Source organism: Saccopteryx leptura, chromosome 1 (assembly GCF_036850995.1).
Source record: "Saccopteryx leptura isolate mSacLep1 chromosome 1, mSacLep1_pri_phased_curated, whole genome shotgun sequence".
NCBI classification, from domain to species: domain Eukaryota; kingdom Metazoa; phylum Chordata; class Mammalia; order Chiroptera; family Emballonuridae; genus Saccopteryx; species Saccopteryx leptura.
Window position 1 is genome coordinate 258,289,282 of NC_089503.1, and position 20,758 is coordinate 258,310,039.

At 50.4% G+C, this 20,758-nt stretch overlaps 1 protein-coding gene across 9 annotated transcripts in view; it reads right to left on the reverse strand.

Moving 5' to 3' along the window:
* Positions 1-228: 228 nt before the first annotated feature.
* EPS15L1 (epidermal growth factor receptor pathway substrate 15 like 1) overlaps positions 229-20,758 on the reverse strand; it is a 128,465-nt gene continuing 107,935 nt past the window's right edge. For 2 of the 9 annotated variants that reach the window (XM_066348757.1, XM_066348784.1), the window contains 4 exons: positions 18,895-19,027; positions 16,590-16,637; positions 6,314-6,519; positions 229-798 (listed from right to left, as the gene is read on the reverse strand). In XM_066348757.1, the coding sequence (XP_066204854.1) occupies positions 652-798; positions 6,314-6,519; positions 16,590-16,637; positions 18,895-19,027 (534 nt within the window). In that variant the 3' untranslated portion in view covers positions 229-651. Of the gene's footprint in view, positions 799-6,304; positions 6,520-16,589; positions 16,638-18,894; positions 19,028-20,758 lie in introns of those variants that run through there. The other 7 variants (XM_066348826.1, XM_066348799.1, XM_066348766.1 and 4 more) reach the window with 6 other exon arrangements.

Below are 20,758 nucleotides of genomic sequence, written 5' to 3' on the forward strand. Positions count from 1 at the left end.
AAAACGTCCAAAATTGGCTTTCTCTATGGTCCTAGAATCTACTCAAACAGCATTTAAACACACTCAGCCTGGTTTTCCATGTCACTGTGGGGCTGGTCTGCTTCTATGACATCACATGTAAACATTAATGCAAGGAAAATAATGTTTAAATAAAAGGGAAAGAGATTCTTGTGTTTTATATTAAAATACTTTATATTAATCATTCAAACTTAATTTTTATACAACGAGTGCATACATCGCCAGTGTCCGTCTTAGATCAGGGAGGTGGCGTGGTGGGTGTGCCCTGGCACTGGTACTCAGAGCAGCTGTGAGCTGAGTGTGGGAGGCCGGAGATGCTGCGCACCTCTGCTCGCTCCGCCCAGGACACTGTCACCAGACCGGGATGTCACATGGGAGAGATGATGGTGGTAGTGGCTTGTGCCTTTCCAGGCCTTTCTGCAGGGAGAGATACATTTCCTCACCTGGGACAAGCCACTCAGAGCCTGAGGCCCTCTGACCAGCGAGTCCTTGACCTATAGTGGCTGACATGTCACAACATGAAATGGGGACCACTGAGAGTGTGTGTGTATATACAGACTTTGGAGTTTTTTCCTCTTGAACCCTCCCCCCCATGGCAGTCCTGCCGCTGCGCATGTGCATGCTGGCCCTTGCCTAGGCTGCCGGCATGTCGGCCTTGCTCAGTGCGATGGCCAGCTCCAGGTCCTCCTGCTCCTGCCGCCGCAGCCGCGCCAGCCTCTCCTGCTCCGCCTTCTCACTTTCCCGCTTGGCCCACGCCAGCTGCTGCTCCTCATTGCCAAACTGCAAAGGAAAGACAAAGGTTGGGTTACAAATGGTGTGGGAGCTGCACTCAGTTGGGGGTGAGGAATGGGGGGAGGGACGACTCAGAAAAGGCCTGTCAAAGGTGGGCAGGGTACAGGGGACCACAGGCAATGCTGGGATGCATGGAGGGTTGGGGAGGGGTGAACAATCAGAAAAAGCCAAAAGCCTATATCTTGGCTGGGGATGGGGATGGGACACGTACACCCCAGCCCTGACACCCAGTCTGGAAAGGATCACATGCATGGAGAAGCAGGGCTGAGTCTGACCTTAACCACCACCTTGGACCTCAGAGCTACTAGCCCCTTGCCCCTTGCAGGGAACTGAAGCAGGCAACATGATGCATTAGTGTGGGGACAATGAGAGAACTCCAGTGATCCCCCAGGACTGAGTCTATCAGGCTTCATGAGCGTGGGAGAAACCCTTCTCGGTCTCCTCTCAAGGTTGGTGGGGCGTCTCTGAAGCAGCCGGGGAGCAGAGGTCAGCTGAACCCCAAGAGGCTAGGATGGTGAGCCTGCAAATCCTGGGCCTCGATGGCAGGCTCCTGACGCTGGTGGGCTATAGGCGCTGGGACTGCAAGTCTGGCTTGAACAGATCTCTGATTTCAAATGTGTAAAGGGGTCTGGAGGCCAAAAGTGTGAAGACAATGGTCTTGAAACGTGGCATCTCCTCCTGCCCAGCCTCACTCTGACTCGCTCTGGACGGTGTCCTGGAATTTACACTGCCATTCAGTCCACGAGATTTTCATTGTTGGTGTCCTTATCCAAAAGGTTTAAATTTTAAAATATGTATATATTTTTCAAACAAGGGAGAAAACAGTTTTGATCCTGAGATGAGTAATTTCAAACCATTTGAAGTCCCTTAGCTCTACAGAAAAAACAGAAGAGCCAGATCTCACATGCTCTTCTCCCAGAGTGGGTCCCGGGGTCCCCATTCTGCTCTGAGCAAAGCTGTGGCCTGTTTGGGTTCTTGGCCTCCCTTAGCTAGCATCTCTGTTCTTGGCACTGACTCTGCTAAGCACTGAGTGACACCAGTGATAAAGAGGCAGGCTGGTCCTCCGACAGGTGCCTGCAGGAGCAGACTGACAGACAATCCCAATCCAACACAGGCCACTGCGGAGCCCCTGCAGGTCCAACCAGAGTGCTGAGAAAGGCAGTGAGACAGGAATTCACAGCTACTTCTTCACACACTGAGTCCGAGCGACAACCCAGGAAGTGGGATCCTGAAACAGGTGAGACACCAAGGCCTGGGGTTGGGGAGGTAGCTACAGAACCCAAGTCCTCAGAATCCTGGACTCTCCCTGGGCGGGTGGGGGGCTGTCAGCTGTCACTGCAGGAAGAGCTGGGGGACAGATGGCCTGGACTGAGACAGGACTGAGCACCCAACCTTGGCCCTGCCAAACAGAGGATGCGGCGGCGGGGCAGAACTGAGACACGCTTGTGGATCCCGGAAAGGAGCTAAGAATCCCCCTCAGACGTTCCCTGGGCCAGTGAGTGGGATAATCGAATTGGCAGTTTTGAATGTTTTACTGTTTTATGGCCAATATGGGGGTGGGAAGGGGCCTGATGGTGGGGGCCCGGACAGGGGAGCAGGGAGGGGTGGATGGAGGGAGCCTGGTCTAGAGAAGAGGTGGCCTGGAGGAAGAGGTACGGGCAGCCCAGGGGGCCTCTCCTCACCTGGGCTCAGGAATCAGAATGAAGCACTGTCCTGGAAGGAAAGGTTTTGAGTTTTTGTTTCTTAGAGAAACTGCCTAGCAAAATGCTCAGGGGTCAAATGGATCTCCCTTGTTTCCACCACTGGTCACAAGTAAGCCCCATCATCTCCCGCACTCTGTGGGGAATTTTCCAACACCCCAATAGAAGAAAAACAAGGAAAAAACAACAACTGCTGGTGGAAATGACCCCAGGGTGCTGCTGACGGGGAGGGCAGGTCCGCTGACAGGGCGCCTGCCCTCTGCCTGCCTGCCTGAAGAAGCGGTGGTGGGAGAGGGCGGGTAATGACACGGGGCATCCGGATCAAAGCCTGGAACCAAGGCCCAGAGGGGTCAAGTGACAGGCTGATGCCCTCCATGGCTCCTGCTCAGCCCAAGTGTCTCGGGTCACCGCCTGCCCATGGGCCTGCATTTCCCAATGAAGCGTGCTGACAGCGATGCTCCAGAAGCTTTCGCAGTGAACTGGCTCAGGGCCGGCCTAGGCCCCAGTGTGTGGTTGCATCAGGCATATGGTTTACGTGCACTGGAGAAGCACCGTGGGCTGTGATGTCTGAGAGAAAACTGGAGGAAGGGGGATCTGTTTCTCAAATCAGCTGACACTCCTTTCTGGGCCCTGGTGGAGACACCTGGACAAGGCTACTCTCGTCCTCTAACCTGGCCAGAGTCTGGGATGCCTGTGGGCAGCTCTGATTTGTGTCACTCTTGTGCTACCACACAACTGAGACACAGCGGAGCATGAGGATGCTGTCCCTCTGAGACTCCCACCCGAGGGCGCCTGCTCAGCATAAACGCGGGGCGGGTTTATTGATCTATGATTCAGATGACTCCTCACCCGAGGACAGGGTGCCCTTCCTCACTGGGGACTGACACCTGCACCCAAGACATCTAACGGCACCACCCCTTCACCTGCGGTGAAACTTCTAACCACCTCCCATTAACTCACTTATTCTGATATTGAAATTGCATCCAACTCACTTCACGATGCAAAGTTTATCCCATCTGACATCTGCTCTGCTCTCAATGCCGACGTCTGGAAAAAAAATGGCCATTTTGCTCACCTATAAATACTACTTCCTAATAAACACATTCACCTGAGACAGAAAAGCTAGTTTTTAAAGAAATCTCAGAGAGGCTTCCGGTGAACAAACACAAATAACCCACTGATGAAAACTCAGGGCTGTAAATTAGAGGGTTCCAGGGCAGCAGAGCTGAGGTGCCAAAGGGGGACCGTGTACATGTGTGACACTGGCATCTGAACTCCAACAGGGACCAAGCTGCCTTTGCACAGGTAACACCATGTCTTGGCAGCATTCAGAGCACCCGACTTGAAAGTCATGCTGCCAGGCTGCTGGGCTGTTAGAAACCCCTCAGTGTTAACAGGGGAGCTAAAACACACAAATCAGAGGAACCAACTGTGGCCTTTTTGAGTTAACACAAATCAAGGACCAGTGAACCCTGAAACCACTGGCTAATGACCTGAACCCTCAGATGCCATGAAGATGCAAAGACATGCTGAGTCACAGAGGGGGACAGGTTTTAACCATGTTTTTGGACTAAGTATGACCAAACGGGACAACCAAAGCAGTCAGGTGTCCTGTCTCTCCTCCACCCCATCCCATATGACGAGGCTGAATCTCATTGATTTCCACTGGAAAAATGAAGCCCAAGGTCGCTGGCTTGAACAAGGGGTCACTTGTTCTGCTGTAGCCCCCGGTCAAGGCACATAGAAAGCAATCAATGAACAACTAAGGTGCTGCCACAAAGAACTGATGTTTCTCATCTCCCTTCTTGTCTGTCCCTCTCTCTGATTCTCTCTCACTGTCTCTGTAAAAACAACAATAATACAACAACAACAACAAAAAAGAAAACGGGGCTGCAAAATGGACTGACCAGAATCAGATTCCCCTCCTGGAGATGAGGGTGATTAAAAACCAGAGGTGTCTTCAAATCAAAGTTAACTGTTCTGGAACAACCAGACTGTTAACCCAATGATAGCTTGAAACCTTGGTTTGTTTTTTTAAAATGTTTTCCAAAAACCAGTCGTCTGGAGGGGAGCATGGGTCCCACAGGAAACAGAACTATGCATTTCAGAAAGAGAACAGTCATTTCTTCAAATTGCTGTTCAAATCCACTCACCCCTCTGCCCTGCCCAAAACAGAGTACCTGAGTCATGCGTGAATGGCTCTATTTTTTTCACTGGCATTTAATATTTTTTCTACCAAAAAACAAATGTGGTGCTATTCAAGAAACTGTAGATAAAGCGAGTTTTGTTTCTGGCTTTTATTAACAATGTCTCCATTTGTACACATCCAGTATGTACAGGCTGTCAACAAAACTCAGCTAACTGCAGTTGTAAAATATTTACAGGTCACCAAGAGCCAGGAACATAGCAGCATATTGGGCGGCTGCACTAAGCCACAGGATCGCTGGGCACAAGGTGGATCTGGAATGAATCGGGCGTTCACAGAGCATGGTTATGGATGGCAGAGATTGTTTTAGGAAGGATATTCTAGGAGTCAAAGCATCTTACTATAAATAATGAATGTCGCGCCTAACCAGGAAACAAGGTACTTGGCAAGTCTGAATAAAGAAAACTAAAAACAAAACAAAACAAAACATGGGTACACAACACAGTGAGGCCGATTCTAGGAAGGCAAATCGAAGCTCTCTGAGAACAAGATGTTTGGGTCCTGACAAGGGAGCTGAAAACACCCTAAAGTGATAACGTTTTATAATATGGAATCTTTTTTCACACCAAAACAAAGCTAGACTTTCAAAATACCAGGATGAGCTTCTTAAAAGGCACTTGAATTTGCTAAATGGCGTCTTGAGGGGTTGGGGGGTGGTGGCATGGCAAAAGGGCAGAGCTACAGAGTGATTGTTCTAAGCTGGACTTGTCTTTTCACCAGAGCTGGTAGCTGAAATAAAAGCTTTAAAAAAACCCCAAACTGGACAGACCAGGCGGTGGCGAAGTGGTTAGAGCTTACGACTGGGACACAGAGGACCCAGGTTCGAGACCCCAAGGTCGCCAGCTTGAGCATGGGCTCATCTGGTTTGAGCAAAGCTCACCAGCTTGGACCCAACGTTGCTGGCTCAAGCAAGGGGTTACTCAGTCTACTGAAGGCCCGCGGTCAAGGCACATATGAGAAAGCAATCAATGAACAACTAAGGTGTCGCAATGAAGAATTGATGTTTCTCATCTCTCTCCCTTCCTGTCTGTCCCTCTCTCTGACTCTGTCTCTGCCACAAAAAAAAAAAAAAAAAAGACAAACAAACAAAAAAACCAAACTGCTCTTCCTTCATGCACCCTGCCTGGGTCCCTCAATTCATACTTGCTGCATAAACTGCACTGAAGTGGGACAGTTAGAACTCTTGCACAGAGAACTTTTGGGGACAGGGAAATCCTAATGTAATTTTTATAATCTTGTTTTCATACTTTGGTAGTTTCTGGCATCTCGGCTTCCAAAAATCAATGAAATCAACAGCCTCTGGGCGACAGAAATAATAAAGAATCAACCGGGAAAGGGAAAGATAGTGACAGACAGACACAGCCACCAGATTCAGCCACTACGCTGGAAAGACAGGTGCCCTCATCACAGAGTATCCAAACCATAGTGTACTTTTTTATTGAGAAATGTATTTTTCTTACAGAAAGCAGCAGTACAGAATAAATAACATGGGCGATGGCATGAGGTACCAGGAGATGTAAGCCAAAAAAAACCCAGCCCCAAGGAAGCTACAAGCGGAGGGGGAGGGAGTGTCATGAAGGCAGAGAACTCAACTTACAGAAGTGAAGTCTGCAAAGCCCAGGGAAGAGGCTTTAGAAGGCTTAGCTGAAGAGGAGGGAGCAAATGGATCTTTTCCACTAAACGGGTCCCCAAACCCCCTTTTATTTTGGAACGGGTCGCTGCTGTCAGCCCCAAGCGGCTGGAATGGATCGGAGGAGTCAGGAAAGTCTGCAGAACCAAGCTGGCTTACGGGTGTACTTTTACCTGGAAAGTTTAGGAGAAAGAAAAAAAAAGGAGAAAAAAAGAAATACAAGTTACTGACCACGGACAGAATAGTCCTGACTGAGGAGGCTGGGGGGGGGGGGGGTAAACGCCCACTGGGACATCTCCCTTCTTTGGAAAAAGAGTTGGAATGCGGCTCATGGGATGAACCCCACGGGTGGGGGAATGGCTGGGTCTTGCTTCATCCAGGATTAACAGCTTGTGGGTGTTACCAGAAAACCACTTTAGATGACTCCCCTCCTAGCCCACTGCAACTAAAATTCATGCTTGTCTTTACAAAGTCTTCATGCAGGCATGATCCAAAAAGAGTCCTTTCAGTGTAGCAATTTTACTATCACGCTGAGTAGAAACAAAATCACAGCTGAGCACAAAAATACATCGCAAGCTTCCAACAACAAAAGGTGGGGGGTATCTGCAATTAAAAGGGGGTGTTGCTTCGCGCTTTGGTTTGGAATTAACCATGTTAACTATAAGGGTCTGGAATTCTTTTTCAGCTCCTGCTTTCTGTCCCTTTGGTGCTGGTGGCTCCAAAGGACAGGGTTTGGGCCATTCTGGCCTCTTGCAAGCGGGAGATTCTAGAATGCCTGGGTCCCAGCAAGGCCAATCTCTAACAGGGCTGAGAGAGAGAGGTGTTTAGAACTAGAGGGAAACAAGGTTGTGAGACAATGGTTGGGTGGTGGCCTGAGGACCAGTGGCTTCTGCCAACAAGTTAGAAAGTTCCATGAGGAATCAGACACCTCCCAGGCCGGTTTAGCAATGGGAGGCCCCACTTGATGAGGTTCTGGGATCTGCCGGACCTGCAAGCCAGGTTACTGGAAATATCAGGATCACAATAAATGCAGCTCCATTCATGTCTCCCAGCCCCTGCACCATGACAAATCCCAAAGGCCCCCACAGCTCACACCAGACTCGGCCTCATCTCACCCCCAAGGCTCTCCAGGGCCTGAGCAGCACCTCTTTCCCCCTGAACCCTCAAATCCAGGGCTTCTTTTGAGACAATTCTTCCGCCCATAATGCACTTCCCCCTCAAATGCTATCAACTCCTTGGGGAAGCCCTTCATGACACCTCATTCCCCTGGGACCTGTGTTCAAGCCTTCTAGCCCAGCCCTGAGGCAGTAAGTGACGTAGGTCCCACATGTGTACCCTGAAGGACAGTGAGGAGCACCTCAACCACACTGTGGGCCCTGCTTTCTCAGCCTCAAGTTCCTAATCCCTGCAATGGAGATGTGGGATGAACTGCGCCCTTCCAAACTCACGTTGAGATCCTCAACCCCAAGGGCCTCAGAATGTGGCAGTATTTGGAGAAGGCCTTTAAAGAGATAATTAAGTTAACATGAGGCCACTGCATGGGCCCTAATCAATCTGATGTCCTTATAAGAAGAGAAGATCAAGACACAGATACACACAATGGATAGATTATGTGAGGATACAGGGAGAAGGCGGCAGTGCTAAGGCGAGAGGCCTCAGGAAAAAGCAAGCTGACATGCTGATCTCCAAGTTCCAGCCTCCAGACTGAAACAATCGATGTCTGTGGTGTCGGCTGCCTGGCCTACAGCACTTAGTCATGGCAGCCCCACAGACTCACACAGGGTAACGAGGGTCTGCCCTGTGACGGCAGAGCAACAGCTCAGAGCAGGAGGCAGCCCACACATCATGTTTTAATGGTAACCAATGCCAATAGTGTGCTGATTTGCTCACAGTCCTCTGTGCTGCTTTCATCAAGACAACAGAACTGGGCACTTGGGATCAAGAACATAAGGCCTCCAAAGCCAAAAATATTGATCATCTGGCCTTTGACAAAAAACTGCATCCCCCTGGCATGGAGAGAATGTTTATCTCTGATACCTGGCAGTCATAGGCAAGCCCTATGTGGTCAGGCCCTTCTGAGAGACCGAGGATGCTCCACGCCCCCGGGAGCCAGGGTGGGGCCAATGCAGCTCTACTGTCTGGAAATCATACCAGTTGGGCACTCCATGAACCGCAAAAGGAAACTGAGGACCCCAACTGCAGCTCTCTGCTCTGCCAGAGTGCTCAGCTGCACACGGGCACCCTCCCCTCAGGGCACTCCACAGGCCCCCACTCAGTGTCTGCAGTTCCCGTCCTGGATCCTACCCAGTCTCCTCCACCCTCTCACCCCTTCCCCACTGCAGAGCAGCGCCACGTGTGAGGATGGCAAGTGTCACTCAGAGAGGACACACAGCAGGTCCTCTTATGAGGCAGCTGACTCAGAGGCTCTAAAACCCTGGAACAGCTGCCCTGGAGAGAGCACCAAACCCTAGGCGGTGGCACAATCCGAGGCTTAATCATGGACACACACACGAGTTCTTGTGCAAAAGCACAGTGGAGGTTGCGTATGTATGTGTCCTGGAACACCTGCAGCCATTTCTGGGCCCGGAGAGACTGGCTCTCATCTGCACATTGTGCCAGTGGGAATGAGGACCCCAAGCCCACGGGCAAGGTTGCCCTGGGATAGAGCATCCAGAGGGATGGGGGTGCAGGCTTGGTCACACAGGGAACTGGTGACTATGTGGCCTGACTACCCTGGTCTCCTTTCCATAGCTTCTTCCTCCATCCTGACTGCCCTGTGCTGTCCAGCCCTGCTAGTCTCTCACATCTCTTCCTTCCCCCTCCCCAGGGCTCGCTCCTCCCCTACAGGCTCCCACACTGCCTAGGCCACTTGGTATGGCACTGACTTCTGTCCTGGTCTAGCCTCCAGCACATTTGAGGGTCCCTGAGGGTCAGCTCCATGTGGGCAGTAAAGCTCAGCACAGCACACTGTAGGTGCCAGTAAATCCTGCCCTATCCCCGGTGCCTGCCAGCCAGCCCTCTGGGGGTTCATGTGGGCCAGGCATGACCATAAAGGCTCCATGGGACCCTCCCGAGGGACTCAAGGCCATTGGAGGATCTGCTCTGAGAAGCTAGGAGGGAATAAAGGACATCTGGCTTCCCTCCTTTGCAAGAAAGAGCAATATTCACTAGTGCATTCTCAGGCTAATTTTTTACCCAAAACTAAAGTGACAATGGACCAAATAGCAGAATTCTAACATGGGTAAAAGAGTTGCTGGGGACAGACTTGAGAGCCCAGGCAGGGCACAGCCCCAGTTCCAGCAGCAAGTCGGGTGGCGGGGGGTCAGCTGTGTGACTGAAGCATTCCTTGCAGGGTTCACAAAAGCAAATGTCTGAGTGGGAAAAAGAGGTCAGCCAAGTACAGGTTCTGAGTGCTCAAGTACAGCACCCACACTTCTGTGTTTTTCATCTTTTCAATTAAGAACTTCCTCCCCTGGTCTGTTGTTCTCTAATTGCTTTTCTGGGGGACAAGAGGGTTAAGAATCCAGCCTGCTGGGATTTGAAGGTGAGGTTTCTGACAAGCAAAGAGAGGATGGGGAGATGAAAAGCGTCACTCACATCAAGAACTGCCCATGCCTGGTTTTGCTGTTGCCGAAACCGTTGTTATTTAGAAATCATGACTGTTCATATGAAACCAGGGCACATCAACTGCTCTTGTTTTCAGAGGGGGAAAAAAAAACAACGGTTTTTTCTCGGTTGTCTGTTTTTATGCTTCAGCATGAGGCTGAATTATTATTGTACATGACACTTGCAAAACTGGGGGTGTTCCCAGTTCGGTTGACACTCTGCTTGCGACCAGAGGCTTTCTGCGATCACACACTCAGGACAGCCTTGAGCCCACACTTCCCTCTCTGCATCCCCACTTATTTTTAGCAGCTACACTTCTAAAACATTCTGGGTCAAGTTCCTGCTTTTACATAACCACTTCTGCTAACTCCTTAATTGTTTTGCCAATTTTCTGAGGTGTAGCTAATCTCAAATGTGACAGAGTAACTTTAATTTGCTTCCACGTCCCTGGGCAAACCCACTGCACAGTTTTATGCCTTTTCATGGTTCCAGGTATCATGAGAAAGGAAGGATCATTACCGAGGCATGTTTCAGAGAAGAGAACAAAAATTTTTTGAAAACTGATACAAGAGCTAATCAGGAGGATGCGTGTGCACAGTTTGGTGTCACATTCCTAGACTTCTGTCCAGGGAACCGCCAACTCCCCTTAGCGCAGAAGATGGCGGTGACTAATGTCAAACGAAATAGAGACCCCCCCGGGGGGGCTGCAGGCTGTTGACTTGGCACCACAGTGATTCTCCAACACTCACGAGTAGTTTTCACGAACAAGAGAAGAGGGACGCAAGATTGAAGAGAAGGCAAAATAGGGCTTATTTCAAACCGCAGCAGTTTCAGCAGTTACCCAAGCGGTGCACCGAAACCACACACAGGACTGCCTTTAGCAAAAACAATATGAGCCCAATGGTTTACCACAGTGTGTGCTGTTAAAAAAAACTTGGTGGCCGGCTCCACCCTAGTAGCACTGTCTTTAATTCTCCTATTTCTTAACTTCTTGAAGCCTGAAAGCCCCCACGGTTGGGACTGGTCAGGACCAGGGCAGTGACTCCCGAGCAAGCTGTTGGCAGCGGAGCTTCTGGTTCTGCTTTTCCCAACATGCTTTTCAGGAAACCCAGGCCAGAGGGTCCCTGAGAGCTGGTGCATGGAAAAACAACGGAACACAAATACACATCCCCTACCAACCATACTTCAAAACCTGTAGCACTGAGAACTCTGAGAGAAAGGGGATTCATTTGTTCGAAATTCTTGAGAATGAGAGGTTTTGGATTTAGGGTCTCATCATATCTGATTAATAAAAATACCAAATACATATGTGAGTGTGGATGTGTATTAATTCCAACCAGACACTTGCTGGGTTCTACTTATAAAATTCAGGGCTATAGTTGAAAAATGCAGTTCTGTAGATGAGAGAAAAATACAAAAACAGCAGAGCAAAATTAAAAAAATTAAAAACAAAGGTTTGTGGTCAGGACAGCTGCCCCACCTCAGCTATTACCCTACACCACACAGGACATTCTCACAACTGCCATCTATCCCAACAAGGGATGTCCAGACAGCTATCTATCAGTCACCCTACACAACCTGGGACTCTCACATGACTATTATCTGTCCCACGGGAGAGCCTCACACAACTGTCATTCTACACAACGCAGGACATCCACACAACCACCAGGCTTCACACCACACAGTAGCTGTGGCTGGGGAGGAGCACCTCTCATTCTCTTGGCTCCTCCTTTCCCACCCTCAAAGCCCCAGCAAAACAGTTGAATTGGGGGAATGGGAAGAATGGAGAACCAGGCTCTGCAGAGCCGATTCTTTACATTCATAATCACTTGGGAACTTTTTTATGGAAAACGACTGCTTTTCACAAACACATATCCATGCTTCCTCTGGCCGACTACAGTGGGCTTCAGAAGGTGAGGATGTACAGGACCGTCTCATCGGCCTGCAGTGCGGAGTCCTGCACAAACAGCCTTGCGCTCACTGCTGCACACACAAGGAGAAGGCGAGCGCAGATCAAAGCCATGCCAAGTAGCACAGCCCCACAGATAAAATCTGAGGTCCCACCATCAGAGCGTTGAGATTTTCCACTAAAAATATTTACTGAATTTTAAGAAAATCTGCTTAATGCACTGAAGGGAACAGGATGAGGTTTGGTTCTGAATTGTTGAGAAAAGCTGAACAAATATTTACTATTATCCACTGGGCTCCCCCACAACTGGTGTGTTTTCCATCCTCTGGGAGGTATCTGGGGTGGTCAGAGGTCATGGAAAACTCACTGGGTGAGAAACCCAGTGGATGTGGGGTCACCCAGCATCAGAAGGAAAAGGGGAAAATGAGGAAAAGAAGCCACATGTTCTGGGTCCTCCAAAGACAAATACCCTTTGGAGTGAGAAATACAAGTTTCAAGGTTTCCATGAAAGGTTACTATGACATTCATAAGAAACCTGATGAGGGATACATTAGTTCTGTAGCAAAAATGGGGAGAGGGCTACATGATTCACAAATGAATTTGCAAATCCCAACTCCTCTTCACAACAAAAAGAATACAAACTGCAGGTCTCACAGTTCTGCTTTTTGAAAAATCACATTTGTTCTTTGAGTTGCATCTTCGACACACTCTGCCGGCCTGCCCTCATCCTCCATGGGCTCCAGTGCCTTTGGGGACACTGGGAGACTCCAGCTACACAGCAGCCAGGTATGGGGCCCTGGGTCTGCACCACAGAGCGACTGCCTTTGTTCCTCCCTACAGAGCGCTGATGCTGCCAGAATGCCACTTCTGTTCAGGTAGAGGTGCCGTACCCACATTTAAGAAAATCACCGGGGTGCCACGCAGCAGATCTAGAAGCAGTTAGAAGGCATGTGTGCACTGGAGGGCAAAGTGCAGAGCCCACCAGGAACTCCCTCCTGCTGTGGGGGCCGCTCAGGAGTTGGGTGAGCCTGTAGCAGAATGCGGGTATGCCCCACTCTCCTTTTCTTTATGACCATCCCCCCATCAATCACATATGTGCTGTTTTCAGTTGACAATGGTGGAGGGAGGAGGGGTTGATTCAGTGCTTTGAATGTGAGAAAGGCAAGAAGAAATGAACAACCATGTTCACCCCATAAAAAAAAGCAGGGCAACACAGGGAGTACCTTCCTGTAGGTGAGGGCTAGCAGCAGGTACACAAGGCCCCACAGCAGTTGGGGAGGGGGCCCATGGCAGGGCAATGGCTCCTGTCTGTTCACACCTATACTCAGATACAGGTTAGGAGTTCAGGCTCTCTGTACCCCATTCTACAACCTGCCAGGACTCCAGCTGGCTGAGCCAGCTGAACCCTGACATCTGTGTTCCAGGACCTCAAGTCTGGGCATTTGTACTCCACTGAACCACCAGTGACAGCTTTGTTACTTGACTCCCACTCAATCCGCCCTTCTGGGTGCAGAAGGGTGGGTGTGTGCTAAGATAGGCAAATGCTTCTATTTTCAAACTCAGCCGACTTTGCAGAACAAATTCACCCAAAGAACACCCATATCTAGGCATTTTACTTGTAAGACGCTGAGAGAAAAGTGACATTTCTACCTCTGCTGCAAGTGAGGTTCCGCCATCTCTTGAGTACTCGTTCTCAGGGGTCACACCCAGCCTGGCACAGACCCTGCCATTGTGCATGAAAGGTGGGCTCCATGGCTGGCTGACAGTGCCAAAATTTTCCAGGCTTCTTGAGCTGGTGGTGAACCACTTGTCCCATTCTAGAACTTCATATATACCCACTGATTATCTCTGAAATCATCGTGGGAACGGAATTAAAGTAGTTAAGTTCAAGACTGAGGTGCTAACCGCACGGTTCAAATGGAGAAGCCATTTTAAAAGTGGATCTTGTGTGATAAATATGAGGTTGGGACCCACATGCGTGAAGGACGACCACCCTGATTTTGCCCCGGCATGGCCTCTCAGAACAAGGGGAGAGCCAAGCACACACTTAGCTGGTGCTAGTTAGGAACTCGGGGCTTCCTCCATGATCATGCCCTGCGTGGCAGCTCCCCCAGTGGTCAAGGTGACCGCCAAGCAAGCGGGTTGCCCCAACGGTGAGGGTAACCATAAAACCACCCCCCAAAAAGAACCTGCAGCTAGTACCCTGTGTGGAATCTAAGAGAAAATTTTTTTTTCTCTTTTTTTAAAAGAATCATTTGAATCACACAGGACGCAGGTTAAATGGTATCTATCTCATTTGCCTGTGTTTGTCAGAAGGATTATGGGAAGGCCAAAAGGGGCTAAAAGACCTCACAAGTGTGTACATAGCTTTATTCTGGGGGTGAAAAGGTCATTAAGAGTAATAAAGGACAATTAAATTGTGGAGAGGTTAAAGGTGACTGGCTGGTTAGTGGTGAAGGTGCGCTAGCTGGTGTCACCCGGGAGCTGCAGGAACCGCAAAGCAGGGCTACACTTGCAGGAAGTGGCAAGGGTGGGGCCGGGCACAGTGTCCCACTATCTGTCGCTGTGGGGCGGGAGGCCCAATCACTGACACCCACACAGCCATTTCCTGCACTTGAAAAAAATCTGTTTCTCTCTTTGCAAATCAACAACTTTTACCTAGAAACTCTCCAGCGGTGAATTCTGACTGATCTCGATCTCGCTGTTGCAGAAAATACACTGTTCACCTGGGGAGGCGTATGCATGGATTCCAACTGACAGGTTTCGGAGGTAGCTGATTTGCATCTGCCTGGAAGAAACCATTCTCTCTACCCCAAAGACACCTGCTGGTTACTCAATACCATGATAGACCTTTCTAGAAAAGACCTCCAGGCACAGAGAATTCAGTGTCAAAGCCCCACGAATGCCCCAGAGGGTGGCATGACAGTCCCCGAGGGCAAACTTTCAGGCTGAGGTCAAGAGAGAATTAAGGATTTGGAATTGAGAAGAGATGGCCAGCTATGGGCTGTTCCACACATGAGTATGACACCAGAACACTCCTGGGGAACCTCCACCAGGCTCCCAGGTGAAAGGTCCCCCACCATGACTGCATAGGCTTCCATTTAAACACGTGTCTTTATTGCATGTCAATTAAATCTCAATCAGACTAAAGAACAAGTGAAAAACAACTACCCCAGAAAATGAACACTGCAGCTTCTAGCGCATGCAAAATACCATGCATGACTCAGGTCCAAACATGCATTTGGTCCTGCATGGGCGGCAGTGTTAAGCTTTGTCAGAGAGCCCCCTGGAGCCCTTCAGAGTTCAGTTAACCATACTCTCTGACTTTACCCAACTGCAAAGATTTCTGCTAAACTGCAACCTGGTGGAAGAAAGGATCCCTGATAAGCCCTGTGTGCATACAGCCCATCCCCTGACTTTCCCCAGGAAAGGAGCTTAGTGAAGGAGGGTCCTGTGTCCAGGTCCTGCACCCCAGGGTGAGGCAGGTGATCACTGTGCAGGCACTCTACCCACACGAGCACTTGCTACACCCAAGTCAGTTCTATGCTCAGGCAGGAAACTGAGGCTCAGCAAGATTAAGACAATTGCCCCGAGACCCTGAGGGAGATGGGCAGCAGGGGCAGAACGTGAACGCAGGAAACTAGCCCAATCCCACAGGCTCCTTGGGTCCTAGTGGCAGGGGCAGCTCCGTGGCCGAGAGAAACAGCATCAGATTCGCCTGCTCTGGCTTCACATGTGGCACCAACTCCAGGCACAGAGAGCTGGCAGTTGCTAGAAACCCTGGTCTCCTAGGACAAACAAGCCCCAGGTGGGAAAGTGGTGACCTCAGACCCATGTCAGAGGCCGGGTGGCAAGATTTGGAAAAGCATGTTCTGTAACCTTAGTTTCTGTGAGTGTAGGTATAAAGTTGCATGTTCAGTTTACAAGAAAACCCCCTATCATTGGGCAGTCTAGAGATTATCCACTATGTCTGTGTCTATAGGATCACAGCTCAACCAGCAGGGCCACAGGGCCCCTGAGAGCAGGGTGCCCACCACAGCTCCTCCTCACTGAGCCATGCTGGGATCCTCCCATCCCATATGTCAGAAAGGCCCTTGACTGCGATCACACAGCACTCCTAGATGAAAGTGGCCACCTCCTCATGCTGGCCACGTGACCTCTCTAAGTAGAAAAAGGCCAGGTCGGCAAGAAGAGCAGAAAAGCACATTCTAGTCCCTCATTTTCAACCTGCTGAATTCTAAATATTCATTTTTTTTAAAAAGAAAGAAAAGAGAGGAAAAAAAATGCCCAACACTCAAGACATACTCTTGGCTGCCTCCCATTCGAAGCAGCCAAGAGAACAAGAGGCATGCCTGGTGTTCGGTAACGAGTGCTTTGAGCAGGACTTCCTCCTTCACTTATCTGCCGACCTGTCCTGCTAATGATCAGGTAACTCTCAGGCTGCTCCTGGTTTAAGCAGCCTTGCTCCATGCAGTGTGGACAGGAAGAGGGGAGGGCTCTGCACATAGTTGGGCCTTAATTCTCTCAACTAGAGAAGCAGCATGGGGCAGACACCTTCCTCTGCACCCCCAGATTGCCAAATGCTTGCCCCAACTGCTGGGTCAATGTTGAGTGTGAATGGGTCACAGAGCTTACAGTCTCCATGGCTAGTGTTAAATGTTAGTATGAAATCTCAGCAAAACATCACTGGACGCACTCATACAACCACCACCACACGTATGTACCTACCACCCAGGAGTGTATACAGTGCAGAGCTTTTCTGTTCAGCCATCGCTTCTAGGTAAGAGAATCAGATGAGACATTTAGGCCTCTACACAGATACGCCATGGCCAGTCACAGGTTACACACTGTATATGCGTTCAGTTTTCCAAAGCACTTCAAACCTCACAGTGTGATTCTCATTACAGCTGTCTGTGGGGGTGGGATGCTGAGGTGGGTGCAGGTCACTGGGTCCCCAGGGGTGGCCTTGCTGCCACCTTGATGCATGACTTTGGGTGGCCCATACGATCTCTCTCATTTCCTAATGCCTGCCCTGATTTGCTTGCAGGTCTTGCTAGGGTCTAGGGAGATACCAGTCAAGTGAATGCTCCCTAAAGATCTGTTGATGAGAACAGGATATTTGAGGCACCTTACAGGCCAAGACAGAGCACGGGTGAGGTAACCCAAAGCCATGAACAAAGGCAGCCTAAGACCCTGGGATACAGGTCCAAACCTCCCAAGATGTGGACAGCTTTCTAAAAAGCCAAGCTGTGAAACCAGTTCCAAGGAGGTCACCAGGCCCCTGATATCTAAGTCCATGGCACAATGAAAAAAGAAGCCGAAATGGGGCAAGTAGGCTCATAGACAGAGAACTGGGGGAGGGGATAGCAAGGGCAAATTCAAAGCAGAGCCAGCACTAATTCAGGGAAAGGAAGGAGGCTGGGGTAAGGGTCTCCAAGGGACCCTGACAGTGACGCTCTGCACTTGCCAGCAGGTGAGCGGAGCAGTTCTTTCTCGAGGCCCAACAACTGCTGAACTGCTCTGCGGGTATGAGCACGTACATTCACATGAGAACATGCACCTGAGCAGTACACGTGCAGATGTATGCAAGCACAGTGAGAATGTGTGTGTAAGGGTGGATGTAGTGACTGTGCACGTGTGTGCTTGCATGCATGTGTATGCATGTAGGCTTCTCTTTCAGGCAGAGTGAGGCGACTCAATGCTGTTCCATCAGAAAACCGTCAAGGGTCCCGTAAAAGCCACTGCCTCTAAGAGACACAGCCTCTCACAGATGGAAGGGAATTCCTCTGTTGCTTTGCTTTTTTCTTGTTTTATGGTAAATGCCTTTGATGTGTGGCTGACAGAAGGGATCTCTTCATGCATCTGTTTCTGCTCACAGCAAGTCTGTCATAAACCCACCCAGCCCATGGTCAGTCTTTCTCTCACAACTTATCTGCAAGGAGGGCTCTGTGCACAGGGTACCCGTCACCCTGAGAGAAAGCCCTAGCTCTAGTGACAGAGGGGAGAAGCAGCATTTTTAAATAGTTCATTGTCTGTCTCTAATGACAAGTGTATCTCATGTAGGAAGATTGCCAGCCTTAGACCAATGACCACTTATGACTATAGACTTAGGGACCTGCAATGGTGACACAAAAATAGAGCCCCTGGCACAGAAGGAAGGGAAGGAGCAGGCTCAGGAGGGAAGGAGAGGAACAGAAGGCAGGACCGAGGGAGTGCCCACAGCCTAGAGACAATGTAGGTGAGACTGCCTCCAGACAAGTAAATGGAGCACACCGGCTGGCCAGGGTGCTGAGAACACAGGACTAAGAAATGGCAGTGAGTCCCTTTGCTGCTTTTGAGTCTGGTATCTGGCCTGTGGGCCAGTCACTATCACAGAGACCCCACACATGACTTCAAAGCCCCCAGAATCCATAAAGGGAATCAGGGCCAATGCTCAGTGAAATTGCAGTACCAGCCACAGCCAGGAAAAGTGGGGTCTGCAGAAAACCCCTTGCTGGGAACCATCTAAGATGCTTGGGTGGGAGTGGGAAGCATTCTGCCTCCTCTCATGTTGAACACAGCCAAAGAAGACCCCTACCCCTCCTGCCCTACCGTGAGTCCTAACTAGTCTGGAGATACTGAATCAAGGGGGCAGGCTCAGCTGCTGTAGCCACTCCTGGGCCATCTTGAGCCAATCTGGGAAAAGTGCCATGGGGTGGGGAGGCCAGACAGACTGCAGAGCCCTGACCAGATGCTCAGCCAGGGACTGTGTGGCATGTCTCCTGGTACTGAGGAGGGCCCTGAGCCCTGGGCCTTTGGGATACTACGCCAGGCCCTGACCAGAGTCCAGCCCACAGGACAGGACAGGAGCTGTGCTCCAGGCACACAGCATGAATGGACCGAGGTGACTGGGCAGAGGAGAGACCCTCTTTTTCCACGTGCAGACCTCAGAGCAGAGCTGTACTCTGGGCTGGTGAACAAAGGGGCCCTTAGTACCCCACGGTCCTGCGACAGTGGGTGGGTAGGTGGTGGTGAGAGAAAAAATCGTACTGACCGCTGGGCGGTTTAGGCCGTGGAGGAGCAGGTTTCTTCGGAGGCAGAGCAGGAGTGTCCTGTTTACTTTTAAAGGGGTCATCGGAGAATCCTGCCCCTCCAAAGGAGGAGGTGAAAGGACCAGAAGGTGGGGGCTGTAAGAGAGGACACGAAAGAGAGGCAAAAATAACTGTTAACATGAAGCAGCGGATATTCACCAAGCCAGCACTTGAATACCGACAGCCTAGTGAGGCCCCTATCCTCTGGGCTCTGCAACTAAGCCCCCACTAGGACCTGGGGTCTCTCACAAGCCCCCACTTTCCTCCACCCTCAAATGCCAGGGCCCCTTGGCTTGTGAGGGACAAGCCTGCAAGAACACAGAGCAGGTGAGAGGGGCCCCATGCTCCGGCAGGATCATGTCACGGGAGGGTGCTCCCTGCCACACACACTGTTCTGCCTGCACGGGGACATCTTTCCTGACTCCAGTGTCCCCTGGATCTCCTACTCATGATTCAGAGATGTGCCCCACTTTTACCCCCTTCATTCAGTGACAGGTAGCTCCAGGCAAGGCTCAGAACCACACAAGACCCCCTCTGTGCCCTGACTCAGGTCAGAGCCCACCCTTGAATACCTGCTCTCCCACCCGTCAGCAGGGCCAAGACTGCCTCTGAGGGGCTCTTATCACCTCTGGCCTGGACTCTCCCCCAGTCTCTGCCAGCCCCGTTCCCATCAGCAAACCATCCCACCTCCTCAAATCCAAATCAGAACTCATCTCTCCAGCAAAACACACGCTTGGAAGGTGGGTGGGTGAGTGGATGAGTGAATGGGAAAGTGGTAGGTAGAGATGAAAGACAGGTAGGAGGTAGGTACATGTAAATCAAAATGATAGTAGGTAGGTAGGTAGATAGAAGGTACAAATGACAGGTAGGTGGATAGTTAGGTAGAGATGATAAGTAGGCAGATGGTAGTTAGGGATGACAGGTGGGTGGGTAGGAAGTGGTAGGGAGAGATGACAGGTAGATGGGTAGGCAGGTAGCACTGCATAGCTCCAGTGCCTGCAGGGAACTCCAAGCACTTTTCATCACATCCCACTGCCAAATTCTTTCGCCTCATCCCTGCTGACTCCCAACCCCCCGTCCCCTCCTGAGACTCCCAGGTCCCTGGAATCCCTTGGACCCCTACGCACACTGGGTCTCCAGCATGGGAGCTCAGCCTGCCCTGTCCACTGGAGCCTCGCTACTTCCTTAGAGACTGGCTGGACCTCACTGCCACCCCCAGAGCTCTCCCTGACACCTCTTCCTGCCAGCTATGCCTATAGATATCCCATAGGACTCACATTACCACACCACACTAACAGGTTTCCAGATCCATCCCACCTACCTGGGTGGCCTGGAGGGCAAGCTCAAGTTCCCCCTCCTCTCCTCCCTGTCTGCTGCAAGTGAGCACAGGTGATGGGCAGCAGGCAAATGCCTGGGGGCCAAGCCTATAGCAGTAGTGACCATCTACATACAAGCCCACCTTGAGCACCAGCACAGCACCAGAAACAACACACCGCCACTGACGGAGGGATGAGCCACAGACAGGCCAGCTCATTTCACATGGTGGGCAGATCTCCCAAAGGAAGATCACTTTCTATGGGTGTGAATGACCACTTTTACTAGAATAGAAAATAATTAGAAAAAGTAGAGGAAGACGATACATAGCTACCATTTTTGCTTTCCACAATTGCTGTTAGCCCTGGTCAACTGCAGCCTGAAAATATTAAATGGGAAATTCCAGAAATAAACAATTCTTTTCTTCCCCACTGAGAGAGAGAGAGAGAGAGAGAGAGAGAGAAATATCAACCCATTTTACTAGTTCCATTTTGTTGTGTGCTCACTGATTGC